This window comes from Pygoscelis adeliae, unplaced genomic scaffold, assembly GCF_000699105.1.
Source record: "Pygoscelis adeliae isolate BGI_AS28 unplaced genomic scaffold, ASM69910v1 Scaffold68, whole genome shotgun sequence".
Classification (NCBI taxonomy): Eukaryota; Metazoa; Chordata; class Aves; order Sphenisciformes; family Spheniscidae; genus Pygoscelis; species Pygoscelis adeliae.
Genome location: NW_008825501.1, coordinates 4,375,374 through 4,392,999, shown reverse-complemented (window position 1 = coordinate 4,392,999; position 17,626 = coordinate 4,375,374). Strand labels below are relative to the sequence as shown.

At 39.7% G+C, this 17,626-nt stretch overlaps 1 protein-coding gene across 1 annotated transcript in view; it reads left to right on the top strand.

Annotated features, from left to right (window-relative positions):
• Positions 1-17,626, top strand: part of KIAA1328 (KIAA1328 ortholog) — a 148,432-nt gene that overhangs the window by 52,388 nt on the left and 78,418 nt on the right. Inside the window, exon 6 of the mRNA XM_009331558.1 lies at positions 15,300-15,427. Coding sequence (XP_009329833.1) covers positions 15,300-15,427 — 128 coding nt within the window. The remainder of the gene's footprint in view (positions 1-15,299; positions 15,428-17,626) is intronic.

Genomic DNA, 17,626 nt, shown 5'->3' with positions numbered 1-17,626 from the left:
TCTTATCCTCCAAACTGGAAAATATTTTCCTCCTAGAACACCGCTTAAATTTAAATGTGTTTTTTTCCCCCTCCATTTTACAACCTTGGAAACTCTGGAAGACTGATAGGCTCAAAACAGTCACACAAGAGTGGATCTTACTCAGTGTAGTGTACATGGAAGCAACTCTGTTAGTGAAAAAGCAAAACACAAGAAAATCTTTGTGTCAGTTCCTACATGGCTGAGTCTGTAGTAAGCTTCAAAGGTCTTGCATCTGAGGAAAGTGATGACATGAAGAAAGTATTCAGTGTGGAAGATCATGTAGAGATCAAGAGAATTGGAAACAAAGTCAGTAAAGTAATATTTCTAAAGAAAGCCTTGTGTAAGAGAGAAAATAGAAGATAAGTTGGAAACTATGTCTAATATTAAAGGTTTTAGGAACAGAAGGCACGATGGTGAGAGCTCAAGGAGGAACCAAAGGGAACAGTTAAGACCATAAATATGTGACGATGACTGTAGCAGGATATAAATTAAAAGAGAAGCTGGATTTTGTAGGACTGAGTGAGGAGTGGATCATGAATTTCTGCGTAAGGTACTGGGCAGATAAGCATTACATTACTGACAAGATGAGGCTACATCTAGCACTTATGAAATCCGAGGGCATGTATTTGTACTGAGGGCTGTTCTGCTGTTACGTTTAACATTTCTCTTGGGGGTGTGTACACAGTCTTTTTGATTTGGTGCTGATCTCAGTACAGGCTGCTTTTCTAAGTGAAACTCAGCATCATCAGTCTTGCTGTAAGAATCAAGTCTCACTAATAGATCTATTTGTAGCTCTTCTAGTTGTGAAGAAGGTGGCCCTTCCTCTCTCAATCAGTATGCTGCTGAGTTGCATGGCCTATGGCTATGTAGACTGAAAAAAATATTGAAGAAGTCTGAACATCAGCATTCGTCTTTGAGAGGTGACTAGACTTCCTTGCCTCTGTCCATCCATTTCAACACCAAAACTTCCACTGAAAATAAAAACTTGTCTTAAACATAATTCAGAGCCTCATAACAAAACATGTAATGTGGTTAACCTTTAATACAATTTAACATTTAAAGAATAGTTTGCATCTTTTGCTGGTAAATTATTACATAAATATTTAGATTAGGTGCGAATAGGAATGTGGCATTATTTATGGATCCATATTTCTCTGCATTTCAGATGCATGGTTGTTTTGCTCCTTAATAAATGCAGACATTAAAAGAACAAGCACACACAAAGTGCTAGTTTTAAAGCTTTGAAGCTCGGGAGAAAAATCTCCAAGTGTTTTGTTAGGACTGCTTGTCGTCTCCTGTTGCACGATAGAGAGAAATCATTTAAAACACTTGCAGTTGCATTAAGCTCCTTTATTTCTGATACTTGTCATGGAGTGACATGTCTTGCCTGCTAGTGCAGATTGGTAGCAGAGCAACCTGTCAGATCTGAAGATGTTTTGGTGCTGTCTGTTCCTTCTCACTTCAGAGGCAGATGTGTTATGGTACAGTTACTGCTTTAATTTTTGCCCCTATCTTGCTTCAGTTCTCCCTCACCTTAATCCTTGGAAGGGGAGGGCAAGAATATATGAAATGTCTTACTGGTGAAAACTGTCAAAAAAAGAGGAAAGCGCAGGTTCCTTTTTTTCTGGTTTAGATAGAGATTAGACTGTTAAGGAGACTGGCCACAAAGCTACATTGCCAGTACAGGGCACAACAGTTCAGAAAATGATCCTGAAATAATAGCACTGCAAGCTGTTGTGGAAGCACTCTGAGATCTAAGACATGTGAATTCTCTTACTTGCACTGCACAGACTTCTGTGAAGTTATGTAAATCATGTACCTTCTCTGTAGCTCGCTTTCCCCTTTATGAAATGTGACCTTCCTTATGGAGTGAACATATAAGGATGATGACAGTAAGTCCACTGATACCTGTAAGCTATTCAGATACTGCAGTGGTGAAGCTTCCTAGCTATTAGCGCAAGAGTAAGTTTCCATTTGAGATGGAAAAGGTATGGGTGTTTCCTTGATTTGTTGAAATTAAGGAAAGATACTGAGAAGCTCTGCTGCAGTCTTGACTTCTAAATTAATCCTGCACTTCAAAAGTTAGTTCTTCGGGGGCTGTCGCTCGTCCATGGTCTCCACAATGTTTATCAATGAGAACACCTCACTGAATGTTCATGCTTTTGTGCCTTGAGCTTGGCAGAAGTATCACCGGAGACCTTGTATTCTTGGTTCACTAAACTGTTCACTGAACAGTTTCCTGTCTTGCAATTCGAACTTCTGTGAGGAAAGTAGCTCTGTAGATTTATTTATTTATTTATTTTTATTGATGGTCCTCTTTTTGAAAGCCAGTCACTTCTAGACTAGTGCCCTTGCAAGGTGTTCACATACACTGATTTTCCTTTCCTACTTGTTGGCAAGAAACAGGCATTCCCGTATAGCTTGGTGTGCAGGTTACCTTGATGGTCTGGAAAATACCTGTAACTTCTCTGATTTTTATAGGCCCCTATTGTATAAAATCTTCTAGTGTTGAATATTTTTACCCATTTCCTTATAGTGTCTTTGGTTTGATGGCTCAGAAGGGTATTGTAATCATGGGGATGTATTTTACAAGAAGGCATTTTCAGTGCCTGACTTGACTAAGCCCTTCTAAGCATCCGTGGTGAGCCCAGCATTATCTGCAGACCCGCTGGATCACAGATTTTTCTGCTTTTGTTTTTATGGAGAGTGCCTGTACGCATGGAGGCATCTGACTCTGATTCTGACTGTATTGCAATAAGTAAAGAATTTGCCAAAGAACTATTTGCTTACTCAAATATTAATCCTGTGAGAGGAGGATATCTGAAAGTATCATTTCCTTGTTGCCAGTAACTGTCTTTATGCAAACTCTTTTCAGCTCTTTTTTCTTCTGATGAGCACTTCTGAGTTTAGATTTCAGAATTCCTGTCTTCTGGAGTAACAGCCCTCCAGCATTGATATCCTCAAGGCTAACACTTACCAATGTTTCTCTAAGAGGAATGGAGAACTATAATGGGGGAAAAAAAAAGTCATAGCTATGGAGAAGAGGTTCTCTCTCTTCCCCACCAATACACTAGACTTCCTTCGTTTATACACATCCAGCTGGATATCTTGGTATGCTCCACGTAAGAAGCCAGGAAGACCTCCAGAATGCCAGCTATTCTTCTGTAGTAATAAGTGTGAGGATATAGGGATGAGATGAGTGTTTTTCTTTCAGGAGGTAGCACTTCCAGAGCCTCATGAAACTTGTTTTTTCCTGAAGGCATGTAAACTTCCAAAAAGACAAAAGTAAATGTGAATGTGTCAGTGTCACTCTGGGAATAGGCCTGTCCTGGCAAGACCCTTTTTCTAATACAAAACTGATCAGCAAGAGGAAGCATCTTTGTCTCCAAGAACAGTAGAAAAATCCCAGGAGCTGTATGTTTGGCTCCTGGAAGTTAAGTCTTTGCTATAAATGCTTCCCAGTAGAATTATTCCAGGTCATTCGTTTTCTTCCTTTTCAATAAATATTAACCATTTGATATGGAAATCTTTTTGTTAGCATAGGGTAGCTTCAGAAAATCAAGTGTGAGGGAAAGGGAATTTTGTTAACATGCTTTCTAACAATTTACGAGTGGTAGCACTTCTCTTCAGGTGGTTGGAGAAGAGGTATCTTCACTATACTTAGCAAGTTTTAATATATTTAACCTGTTAACTGTAGTATGATGAGACCATAAAATGTCTGTACCTGGTCAAATGACCAAGTCTGGTGTTTTAACGCTGACACTGGCCACAAGCATGTGGCAAAATATAAGGACAGGATAACCAAATCGTAATACTTGCTCACAAAAGTCTCCCAGTGTCCACAAACCTGTAATTAAAAAATGCAGTCAGAATGTTTCTCTGTGTTTGATAGCACCGGATGGATTTTTCTGTTGTTATGAATTTGTTTAGCTGAGTCCACCTAAACTTCAGATGTTTACAGCCTCCTCTGGAGAGCAGTTCCAAAGCTTAGGGGAACTCTGTGAAAAATCTCTGATTCTTTGTCTGGAACCTGGTGGGTAGAAGTACAGAAGAGCTTGTAAACGCCTGAATCTGTTTGTTCAGTTGCTGGACAAATGCATATTCTCTGTCCTGAAATGCTTCCAATAGAAATTTTCTGTCTTGCTGAGTCCTGAATTTATCTGGCTCTTAACAGTTCTCCTGTTTATTCAAGAACAAGGGCCAACCTGGTCCCTTTGGTCTACTGAGAATGTAAAAATGTATATTTTTTCCTTATCTGATTCCCTCCACTTCGTATAATACTAAGGTACATTGTTCTGGTCTGTCCTGGTATATCTATGGACACAGATGTATGTAATCTGGGATAGTGTTGTACTGTTTGTACCATACAGCTTCCTTTTCTTCTCTGATGATCCAGATCTAAAGAATTTTAAAATGCCTGTTAATTTGAGGAGCTGTGGTTCACTTTATCTACTTCTAAATCTCAAATTGTCAGAAGGAAAGAATATAATTATTCGTTAGATTGGGAAGGTAGACGTTTCCTGTCTTACAGTATGTGGATGTGTCACCTTTTGGTCTGGGTGTGAGGGAACTGAAGTCAAGAAATGAAATCTGGAGCATTGGCAAGAGAAATGATTTTCATTTTTAATTTCTCTCAGTTTTAAACAGCCCTGTTAACTTTACCTAGCCATGTCTTCCAGTTTGAGCTGTGAGGCTTATTTTTGAGTACTGTTATTGCAAAAAGAGCTACCACCAGGAAGAGCAGCAGAACACAGCCTGTTTCAGACAATACCATTTGAGACCTTAGTGCTGTAAATGATGTAGAAATGTGCATATATTAATGAGGGGTATAATAGGTTTCAGTGAAAGTGGGAGATAAGATGTGTTAATCTTGTATATTAAATAGTCCTACAACAATGAACCTTATAATGAGGCTGTTATTAAATCTTCTCTTCACTGGCTTCAGTTCAGTGAAACCAGTGCTTTTCAGTCTGGCATGTTTAAGGCCAGTTTTTACAAGAAAGGACCAACTTTCTGAGGCCTTTGATGTCATTCTGAAATACTTATCTAATTAGAGATGTGTACAGCACATAATGGAAAAGAACATTTTTGGAGCACTCTGACGTGGAATACTTTCCTTTTTTGGGTTTGGGGACACCTCCTTTAAAACGAGTATTAGTGCGCTTGTATGGAGTTTGATTTGACCTCAGCTGCCTTTTAGGAAAAGTGGCATTGCATTTCTCTCATCAGCAGCGTGCAAACAGATTGTGTTCTAACAAGGCTAGAAAGACTGTCAAAATAGTAATAGTTTTAAAAGAAAAAAATTAAATTATCTAGAATGATCTGTGATTTTTACATTCTCTGCTGTTCTAGCTATAATACTGAAGGCAGTTCCATAAGAAGGGCAAGATTGCTTGGCTCGCTGGCATTTATTTTTTTTCTATTTCGATCCAGCAACACTTACAGATTTTTCATCTTGCCACTTGCACCGTTTGCAGATAGTCAGATTAAAATCTATGGGACCCTATCTGAGTATGTTCTAGTTTAAAAGGGTGAAAAAAGAAAGTTGAAATACCCAAGCCTGATGCAGACTGATACAGAGAGGCAACCACATGAGGAAGCAGCAAACAAAAGAATTCCCCATAGCGGCCAGGTTTCCTTTCCTGTGTGGACCTGAATGAGGAACCTCTCGTTCTGGGGGTGGTTGGAGCTTGGCTGAAGGAGAGTCTGCTTTTGTCCCTCAGCGTTATTCCCATTTGAGGGCTGTAAGGAAAAAGGTTCAGTGAGAGACATCAAGTATATAAAATTAAGAGTGGTGATTGATTGTTTCCTGCAAGGAAGCAACAAGACAGACACCACTGTGTATTCTCAGGTGATCTCCATTCTGATAGTAACTGAGACCAAACCTGATTAGCTTCGTTATAAAATGAGTTGATGTTTTGTGATCTTACATTCTCATTCCCTGCAAAGCAGACACCTTTTTGATTTACTATGCATGTTCTTTAATTGAGATGGAGGTGCTGTAGCTCTGCTCTCAGTAAGTTCAGGTTTTACATTCCATTTCTCTTTTACCTCTTCATCCTCTTTCCTCCACACATCTGACTCTGAGCTCACATTTATCCTGTTAAATAACTCCTCTAAGTGTGTCTAAACATAAGAGGCTGAGCATCCTTTCTCAGATACCTCAATTCCCATATAGGCTAAAAGCACCTCATCTCTCCTCGGGCTTCTGCCAGGAGCTCCGTTGTCAAATTAGAGTGAAGAACATGCCTGTTTTAATATCGATTAGTACTGATATGACAAATGGCTTTGTGTAAACACTAACGGTGGTTACTGTGAAAGATTTTTTAATTCTCACAAAGGCCTGCAACTAAAACAGCAAATATTTCCAGTGGTGAGTATTTTATGTAAACTGTGGCTGCCTGTGTGGGTGGAGGGGAGTGTAATTTGAGGAAGGACAGTAGCAGGAGGATTGCACAGCGGATTTTCATGTTTCAAAGTATCGTGTTAGATCCCTCTCTGTAACAAAATTAACCTCAAAATTTGACAAGCACTCTGCGAGTTCAGTTAGGAGAGTGGTAATATCCAGCGAGGTCACTAGGTGGAGCGACAGGTCCATTTTTCTTGTCTCAGGGGCTGACCGGTGCTTTCGTCAGCTTTGCAGATGCACATATGGTAGAATATTATCATTTTATGGTTACAATTATGAGCAATTTGATAGAAAATGAAAGCTAAATTATGTAGTGTTCCTTTTATTTGTTTAATTTTGCACTCTAAATATGTAAAAGGAATAAATAGCACTCTTTTGCATGGATGGTGATAGGTGCAATACTTTCATTTGGCTTCATATTCTCACACAGCACAGGTTGAGATTATTTTCTGTCGTACATGATGAAGTGTGTGGTGTTGTTCTCAGATGCTGGGACTGTTTTGCACAGAAATTGTAAATGGCTGAATGTCCAGGCTCCTTTTTTCCATAAAAAATGATCGTACATTTACAGGCTGATAGACAAATACATAAGTAACAAGTTCCTTAACAGTTTCCAGTGGAAGAGGCTGGGTAGCTGTGCCATCTAAGCAAATGCCAAAGGAAATCTTTAAATCCTGAAAGTCGCTATAGACGTTGGCAGAGCTCCCCTGAAAGGAGTGAGTATGTTCTGAACAAACTCTTTCTTGCCAGTGAAGGAAAATCTCCTGCCATCACAGTTCTTCAGCCAAAAGTGAAAAAATTTTATGGCCCATGCCAGGACCAGTAGCCTGTTATGATGATCTGTGGGGTCTGTATTTTGCGTATTCAGGTTCTTAGGTTTTCTGTCATCAGATGTTCATTCTTATGAAAACGTGTGTTTTCACCAGTGTGTGTAGTGGTATAACTTGCCTTTTGTGTGTTGAGTTCTTCTCTCCTTTTCACTAGAATAAAGTTGTTAGCACAGCCAGGCTGCAGAATAAACCTTTATTTTCTTTTTTTCTTTGCTTGTAAGTATCCTTTTGTTTGTATTAATGAAGATAAGGCTGGAGATGTGTTTTCCACTTGGAATGGAAAGTGCAAGCTCTGAGGTGGTATTTGCATTTATTGATCCAGGCACATCTGCTGGCATATGATGGCGTGTGATATTTTTGTCCTTACCCACCTTTGAACCAGAGAATATGGCAGCTAAGCTGTCCAGTTTGATTGGCATATCCTGTGGAAAGGATTTTCAATACATAGGATCAAATCCTGTACCCTGAACTGCTTTTGCATTTTTAAAGTATGATAGAGACTTCTCTCAGTTCATGTGTTATATTGGGAATTAGTTTTAGGTTTAAATGCTTTCCTTGCTCTCTTTAAATCATACTGGCTATCTTTTTGTTTGGCAAATTTTAGATGCGCTATATTTATATTGTGCATCTCAGTATTTTTCAATATGTTTAAAGCGAACTTGGGAATTTCATCATCTGGGTGGAACGGAGCATCTTGGTAGATGATATAAACCACAGTCTGTCTATAAAAGAAATTAAAAAAATTTTAAGTGCTAGGAATAAATCATCCTGGAGAATTTAACCAGGGTAGGAAATCTTGTATCTTTTATTGCCTTTTTTTAGGACCAATTTTAACAGTTGCCCTATAGGTGGTATGGGTGGAGATGGAAAGATTATTTTTTGAAAATAAGTCATTCAGCTGTTTAGGAAACTGTTTTTTATTTCTGTTCCCACCTGACATCAGTAAGTTCAGAGACTAGATTTGAATTTGGTGTTTTACATATGCTTCCTGAAAGCTCCAAAGGACTGCCCTGGCTTTATCCCTAACTTTGTTCTTAACTCTGTAGCTTCTCTTCAGGTAGGTAACCATAACTTAACTAATTTGTATGCGCCATAAGCAGTCTTGGCTCACTTCAAAGTGTAATCAAGTCATGAACTAATTACAATACCATATTCCCAAAGAATGTAAATTTAATTTCCCTTCAAACAGAATGGGAATGTATTAAGCAATTCCTTTATATGAGAGCTGTGGCATTCAACAACATCATGCTGATGCTTCAAACAGAAGTGAATTTCTTAACTTTTGTGGACCTTGTGACCTTTTTCCCTATGCATCTTCCCTTTTTATTCTTGCATCTTGAGTTGATTTACTGACTGGATAACAACATTAAAATATTCAAGTGTAAATTAAAATGTAACTGTTGGGCTTCAGATTAGAGATCACTCTATCTTATTGTATGTGACTTGCTTCTTTATAGTGTTTTCAGAAACGTGCTTCCTGAGGATTTTGGATCAGAAAGAGATTGTGTTTTGAATTGAAGGCTCATAAGGTTCAGACCCGCACCAGGTGATTTCTTTAATACATTGAAAAGTGGATGCGCAGAAAGTTCCCTACAGGTTCTTAGCATCACTGTGCCAAGGAGTCCACATAAACTCCGTTATATAAGAACGAGCAAAGTGAAGTTGTTCATAAAACATTTTATTACCTTCAGTCTTTGCAGCATCTTCAGAGTTTAGATCATAAACCTTCATAGAAGTTACTAGTCTTTACCCTTTCACAGAACAATGATTCACATAGGTTCAAGCCACTTATTTTATTTCTCTTAATTTTAAAGGCAGAAGAAACATGTTAGGGTTGACTTTGATCTGTGCCTGGATAGTTTGATTTCCAAAATGCAGTCCTGTTGTTGCTTTTCTGAGATGAGATTGTGAAAGCGCAGGACTGTGTGTGTATTAAACACAAGTTGTATTTTAAAATTAAATGTGGGTCAGCTTCCAGTGAAGTATGTAATTGTTTAATGCTAAAGGAAGGAGCTTAGAATATCTTAGTTTATATTTTAAAATGTTCCTTTTAGATGTTAATTCATTAATACCAGCAGTTTATTTTTAATCATATGACTTTTCATATATAAGTAGTAGAAGCTGCATTATTTTAATCCTTTCTTTGGTTAGGAAGAAGAGAGCCTGCAGGTGGAAATCAGAATGACATACATATTGCTTCTTTCCCAAAAGGCATGGTATCTTTCTCCTATTGATATGCAAAATATTAAGGTAGAAAATAAACCTCATTGTCATATGTGTCAAAATATGAAAAATATATGCTTGGGTGATGCATGGAGAAATGTCGGCCCACTTCAAACTGAGCACACTTGTAGTGGAGTTTGCCATGAGGCTGTCGTGGGCCTTTGGGGCTCTGCAGACTCTGCGAATTCTTCCCTTGTATTATGAGTATTTAAATGTAGCTTAAGCCTTATTGTAGGTACAAGTATAGTACTATTTGGAGACCCAGCTATGTTGGGTCTTAGTCTTTGCTTGAGTTTGGTGAAATGCTTCCTTACTCTTGCAGCAGCATTTTAAGGCATTTTTGGGCTGCTGAGTAACAGTGCAGTGGGATGCCATAGTAGTACAAGGTGTGTACTTGTACGTAGATGCAGAGGTGTGTCTGTTAAACAGATGTGAGCTTGCTTTGGCATTGTTCAAGTTGCCAGACACAGTCCAGCCGCATTCTGGAAATGGTGTAGTGTTGGTGTTGCAGCCAAACTAAAAAAACCCACAAAAACATCAAAGCAAGGTACATTAGATCAGGCATGAAGTGCTTGATGCTGTGCTACTGTGGTTGTGCACGGCTCCTTGAATAGGTCTGGTTTATGCACACCTAGTTGGAGGGCAGGCAGACAAGCTCAGGTCTGCCTGCAACTTGTCTGAATAGATTTTTCTTTGGAGACAGAAGACCTGTCTTTCACTGCTCGGCCTAGCTTCAGCAACTTAGTGTCAGTGGTACTTCCTCAGCGCCTGTTTCCTTCTCAGTCTAGTTTTTTCACAGCCTTTGTCTTGAAGGGACTACCCGAGGCAGTGAAGAGAGTTTGGTCTTTGCTGAAACTGCCAGTATGATGATAACTAGTCGGCTTTCTAGCTGTATGTCCTTAAGCAGGGATTAAAAGAAGAAGTGTTTTGTGGCTACTAGATCATGTTGCAGATGTCAAAAAGCTTTCTTCATCATGTGCTGAAATCATATCCCTGAAGGTTTCTTGCTTCTCTACCACAAAGTGTAAGTTATTGCTATCTTATTTAAATTTAAGTCTAACTTGCGCCTGTTTGACTTCTTCCTTCCTTTGCTTGCTTTATTCATCTTTATTCATCTTCATCATAATAGCGCTGAGTCTCTAGAGAATCTTCCACTGGATATAGGGGCTGATGGGAATGGAGCATCTTGTTGCTGAAGATGGAGATTTAGCTCTTCTGTTCTCTTCTGGACATGGATCAGAGTATGCAGCCTTGAATGAAAGGACGGTCCAAGCTGGAGCTACAGTCAGGGACTACGGGAATCAGTCATCCCCGGGCATCTTGTTTGATGCTTGGGAAATCTCTTAGGGCTTGTCTGCATGGGTGAATGCAGGCAAACTTGCATGCTAAGTTAATCAAGTGCAAGGTGAATCTGGTCTGTTAGTGCTGTGCCTGAGCTGTGCTAACTTACCCTACAGCTACAAGACTTGTGTCCTGGAGCCGGCTTGTGTAGTGTGGGACTGCTGGGCTGCACCTGTGTGCACAGACATGCCCAAAGACTCCCTGTGACACAGTTTTTCCACATGTAAAAAGGGAACACTAGAGCTTATGCCTGTCCCAAAAATGCTTGTGACAAGCTAGTGAGGAAGGAGTCACAAGGTAAGGAGTTCTCACAACCACTCTGAAAAAACTGTTATTAGTTTGATTGCCAAAAAAATCTCATTAGTTGTGTTTTCCTCCCTTGATAATAGTTTCTAGGAAACTTTTTTCCAGCCTCAAACTCCTGTGATTGCAGGCTGCTTTAATTTTTTTGTTTTTTAAAATAAAGGGAGGTAAAACCAAACAATTCTCCTTGAATGATACAGGCTAAAAAAACTTCTCTGTAAAGAAAAAGTCCTCTATCTTCCTCCCCCCTGCCCCTTAAAAGAGAGTGATTTGAGAAAGGCAGAACTTCAGCAAATAGCCCTTGCAGAGTGGCCTGGTATTGGCAACATTTTGAAAACCTCGACTCCAGATGAAGAGACCAGCGGGTGTTTGAACTGCTGTAGCATGAACGTTGCTCACAGAAGGATGTAGAGCCTGATGTGTAGAACTCAAGCTTTCTAGGAAATTGCTGGATGCTCTGGACCAAAACACTCTGATTTTAAGCTGGGCTTCACTTACAGTCAAAGAAGGAGTGGAAACAGTGTACTGGGAACAGTACAGGGTGTCAGTGGGTATGGTAGAGACTGGCATTTCTTCTCCCAATATTTTGAGAAAGCAAGGAACTGTAGCTGTCTGTCCTACTTCAACCTGAGAGGGCTAAAAATATTTCAGCAATGAGTAAGCTGGGAGTAGTTGGTGTAGTCACAGAGCAGACTTAAAAGCCTGAGGCTTAAGAGTGGAGCTGGAGAGAGAATAGGGTTGAGACTTTGTAAGGTGGATGGACCCTACCAGACAGGTCACTGCTCCTGGAAGAGGTGGCCTCCTCTCTCAGCAGCCTATTCCCTCTGCTCACTTTGTGCCAGCTCTTACGCTTAACTGACCCTTTGCATTGCTGTTTCAGTTTGCTGAGCTCTCGGGGTGAGTGAGAAATTTTGGAGAGCTGCAGAGCTGGTGTGAGTTGAGGGAGTGAGACTCAATGGGGTGAGCCGGGAGTGTGTCTGTGGCAGCAGCTGAGCATTACGTTGGCTGTGCCTTCTCATGAAACCTCACCCCTAAGAAAAAGCTCTTTGTTCCCTGCCTAACGTCCCTCTCCCTGGAAAACTGTTCCTGGCCTCTGTAAGCGTGACACTGATGCATGCTAGCAGTCCCTCTTCTCAAAGCCAGCTCTATCTCCGCTGAGGGTATTATCTCTTAAGAGCCATAAATGAACTCTTAATTCTGTGACTTACATTCAGTGACAAAATTAACTAATTTATTCTATAAAATATATAGTACTTGCAGTATGACATGTAAATGTGGCTGCTGAAATCTTAACCTTTGCATTTCTGATTTTTTTTTTGTCTCTCCCCCCCCCCCGGTATAACCTTAATACTTTACTAACAAACTGCATAAAATGTATTACTCAGATAAATTCACACGCTTATTTCTTGGACGTAAAACTACCGTTCAGTGAAATACCAAGTACCACTTCTCTCAGGTAACTAACATCTTGTAAATCCAATATTTGTGCTCCTGAATGCATAGCGAAATATCTGATGTGAGCATTTAGGCACATTGCTTTTTCTGTAGAATGCAAATCTGTAGGACTTGTTGTCCTATAGGTTTTTTTCACCCTTGTAACATTTTTTTTTTAGAGCAGATTATGAAAGTGTTTGTCATTACCTATGTATTTGTCTAGAGACTGTATTGTCATAGTACGTGTGCCCTTGTTATATCTGAATGACTTAAATATTTTTGTGGCAGTGTTGTATATTGCCTGGCTAATTTGTAGGGGGAAAAAAGAGATCATCTTGCTGCTTTTAGCAAAAATTCAATAGAATGGAAGAATAAGATCTAATATTAAGGCTTTTTTTTCTTAAGAACATATTCTGCAGTAAATGTACCAGCACATTATGCTGGAGAATTATCGTACTTAGAGCTATTCTGCATGTGTCTTAAACAAATGAATGTTTTTATTTTTTTTCCTATTTGAAGTCTCACGTTTACTTACTTAGTAAGCAAAGCAAGACTTTGGACTCTTAGACTATGGTGGCTGCGACATTGCATTACTTAGTGTAGAGTGATTGTGTGAATGAACAAGGTTTTAATCTTCTAATACAGGAAGTTTTAACAGTTACGGTGCTGACCAAATCTTAGAAGAATTTCAGGGATATCTCAGCTGCCATTCAAGCTCATGTTAACTATTGCCTTTCCCAGTCATGGTCACATAACTGACCCGTGGACAATCAGGATTTGCTTGCATGCTTTCCTAATGTTAATTTTGTATGTCATTTTTTAAGCTGTATTTTAAATAAATTTGGCAGCTGCAAGCAAGAGGTGGTGGCATTGTGTGCACAGCAAGGGCTCTGCAGTCTGTAAAACACAATTTGGGCATCTCTTTTATGGTACACTTGCACCGTGTATGCGCTAAGCTTGGGAGTGAGGGCAATCTTGCCTAGCTTTCCAGCAGGACTGATACTAACACTGTGGCAAGAGCGAGGGTAGGTGCATGGCCGTCAGTCCTGTGCCCCAAGGCTGTTTAGGGTACTCATTCCTTGTGCCAGCAGTGTGCTAGCTGGAGGGAGAAGAGGGTAAAAATCTGTTTTGTGGGGAAGGGGTTGCTGGAAGCAAAGTGAATTAAGAGGGCAGTAAAAAATTGATAAAGATAGGACTGTCTGTTTTTATATTCTGTCACATAACATGGGTTTAAATGAATTTCCCTATAATTTGTCTTCAAATACCGACATTTAACTCTTAGGCTGTATAAATGAACTAGCTTTTTCTAGAGTAAAATTCATGCCCTGCGTCCAGGCTAATATGTTCACCTACTATAAACATTACTGCCTATGGTTACAACCGGAATAAAAAATTCCTTTTATATACATCATAGCTGGCAGAGACTCCTGAGACCACCACAAATCACTTCAGCCTTTTGGTGCTCTCTGACAAAATGAACTGAAATGTAAAACGGCTTGGGCTTCAGGCAGGCTGGCTCTGGAAAGCAATTAGCTTGTTTAGACCATTGTTTGTACCCTCCCATATTTCCAGGTGCTGAGCAAAGGTGTTCTAGGAGCTCTCCTGATTGATTTAAACATTGGGATTTAATAACCTCCCATTCCTTCCTAAAATGTTTTGCTTATTCTCTGTGTAGCCTTTTATTTAAAGGAAAGAAAAACAAACAAAACAAACCCTGGCAAGGCCCCCCCTCCCCCAAAAGAACAAGAAGAAGGAGGGGAAAAAAAAAACCTCAGGGTCATAACAGGGAATAACAAAGCAATGAGTTATTTATGCAGCCATGATTGGCAAAAATGATTGCAACATGAATTTGCCCAGAAGCAATGATTAGATCATAAAAATGTTAAGGAAATCTGTAACTCAACACCATTTTATAGATTGAAGAAGTTTTTGTTCCCTACCTTAATTGCAGTGACTTGTTATTAAAGTATTTATTCAGAGTAATCTCTTTGGACAGCGAGCCCTTATCCCATCTGCACGCATAATTAAAAGTGAGGGGGGAGAGAGGGGAGCATAAATAGTTTACCATGCTACATGAGCAAGGGAGGGAATTACACAATGACAGGTGAAGAGCAGCTTTATCTCCTGTTGGAATTTCAATGCTGCAAGCAAGGCAGGACACTGTTTCTTGCTAATATCCGTGCAAACACCACAGTTGCTGCTTCTCCAGATTACTGTCCAAAAATCATTGCTGGTCTCTGAAAGGCCTGTAGCGCTGCATCTGTGGCTGTGCGTTTTGGAGCCGTTGGTGCTCAAGCAAAGAGATTTGGATTTGGGTATGTGGGCTTGTGAATCCATGTCTGTGCTTAAAAACGGACTATATACTTACTTGGCTGGCTGTATATTTATTTATAAATAAACATTGGTAGTGTCTGGCTTTGCTGAATACAAATCAGAGGGTTGTAATTGTTCCAACTGAAACAATGTCATCACCTGCCTCCTGTTGCTGTCCCTTTTCCAATGATAAAAGAATTTGGTGCAATTCTTCTTTTTCCATTCTCTGAGTAGAAAGAAGGTTGTACTTGAACATTCATCTCTAGGCAGATTTATCATCATTAGGCAGTACTCAAACACACAGTATCTGTTTTTAAATTGAGCTGTTATGGATGTAAATCAGATTTACGCAGAGTAGGTTGGTATATATTTGACTCTAACTAATCGTTAAAGAGTGTTTTTTCCCTTAACTTCTGCCGTCTCACCTCTGCAGCAGCAGTACAGAGAATGCCAGGAACTTTTGAGCCTTTATCAGAAGTACCTAGCTGAGCAGCAGGAAAAACTGTCACTCTCCCTTTCTGAACTCAGTGCTGCCAAGGAAAAGGAGCAGAAGGTAAGCTCTTTTCTCCCACCTCCTTTTTTAATGACATCTTTGAAACACCTATTCTCTTTTAGTAGAACTGCAACTTTTGTTGTCTTGCATTATATGGTGTCGAATAGTGTTTTATGATTGGCTTCCCATGAGTCCTTCCGTTAATACATAGATTGTAGGAAAAAAAACCTCCTAAACCCAAGTTTTGGGTCAATCAAATGGGTGAAGTTAATTGACCGTGTTGTAATGGAGTAGGAATCATAGGAATCCATGCCTTTGCTAAAGGAAAAGTTAAGATGCTCTTCTGTTTTCTGTCCTGTTTCTTAAACAGTAAAATAATTGTAGTCACTATAGATACAGCCTTTCAAATTTTCACTGTGGCTTTTGATGATTGAAAAGGACATTACAGATGATGTATTTGGTCAATAAGTGCTTTCTCAAATCTGTAAGGCAGCCCATCTGATTTGAGCTGTTTACAGACGAGCTATAATTATATATGCAGTTTAAAAAGAGAAGATGTTGACTAGAGGTACGACGTGTTAAATTAAGTGGTAGAACGTTTCTCAGATGCATGCACCCAAAGACTTGAAAACATGGTTGCTTGAGATTTTTTTTCTGATAGCTAGGTACTTGATTTGCATCCCTGCTGATAGCAGATTATACCCTGGAAATGAAGGCTACTTACGCAAGTGCTCTACCAAATGTTCTTACCTGCTTTTCTCTTTCAGTAGCTTCCATCTGCAGATCTCCAGAGCCCACCTACCTAAGATTATGCCTTTTATGTAGGTTGGGCCCTTGATCCTTTCTTTTGCTGGAAGAGTCTTAAAGGCTTATAATAGGGCTAGAAGTAAAGTCGTCAGCACAGAGTATCCAGATGTTGGCCTGATTCTGGCCTCTCAGTCGTTCCCTACTAACAAAATTGCACAGACAGATCCTACTTCTCAGGAGCCTGTGAAGGAAGGGGTGCATTTTTAATTCTGTTCAGGAAGCGGGTAGCAACAATTCTCTAACTTCATCAGCGTCAGGAATATTTTTTTATTCTGCTGATCTTTCTTTTTTTTTGTAAAACATGTTGTTGGACATTGAGCTGTTTGTCAGGCTTTTAGCCTTTATAAACATTTCATTTCCATTCTTTTGTATTTTTATCTGCCATCCATACTGTGATGGTGTTAAGTTCAAAACAAGGATCTCTTTCTCTGAGAATAGATGATGACTTTATTCTTGCCTGTGGTATGTGACTTGCTGGGGGTCTCCGTGGGAAACAGTTCAGAGGAGCCCATGTAGTCCAACAGCACCATGGCAGCTGTGTTTGGGATGATGCCAGTACTTCTCTCGGGTTTTGCTGTGCTTAACCTTTCACCTTTAGCCCTTCAACTTTAAATACATGTATCTTGTACCAGGTTAGCACCTAGTATAAAGATATCTGGTGTAATCACATCTACAGTGCTAAAGTGTAGAAACAGATAACAGGAAACCTTCAGCCCATTAACTGTCAAATCAGCATCTGATGGTACAGCAATCCGCGTTCACCTCCTCTCGTTCTTCTGTCTTCCTAATCACTCTATAAATGTATACACAGAGACTTCTCTGAACTTGTTTTCTGATTTCATTGGAACAGGCTGCCCAGGGAAGTGGTTGAGTCACCATCCCTGGAAGTATTTAAAAGACGTGTAGATGAGGTGCTTAAGGACATGGTTTAGTGGGCATGGTGGTGTTGGGTTGACGGTTGGACTCGATGATCTTGGAGGTCTCTTCCAACCTTAATGATTCTATGATTCATGTGCAAAGTTCTATCAAGCTTATCTTTGATCCCATTATTTATTTTTTCTATACTTACAGGTACTTTTGTCCACAAATGCAAATTCAGATATTATATTGAGGTTTGCCTTGACATTTCTTTTATGGTTACCTAGTCTACAACTCCAACCTAGCAGGTCTGAAATTACCCTTGCCCTCTTGCCCTGTCCAAAGCTTTGTAGGCATAGATAAAAGTCTGTCAAAGCATGTTTCAACTGTTTTTTCTTATAGCTTACAAAGTATTTCTAATGCTTCTAGCCTTCCTCTCCAATTTTCTCTTTCTATGCAGTCCTGGTAGGCCTAGAGCTGTTTATATCTTGAATGCATTTGGCTTTATAAATCGTTACCTTTTTTCCCAAACAAGCACTTCATGCTATGTTTCTCCTCACAGCTCAGAAACTGTGGAAAGATTTGCAGGACTGC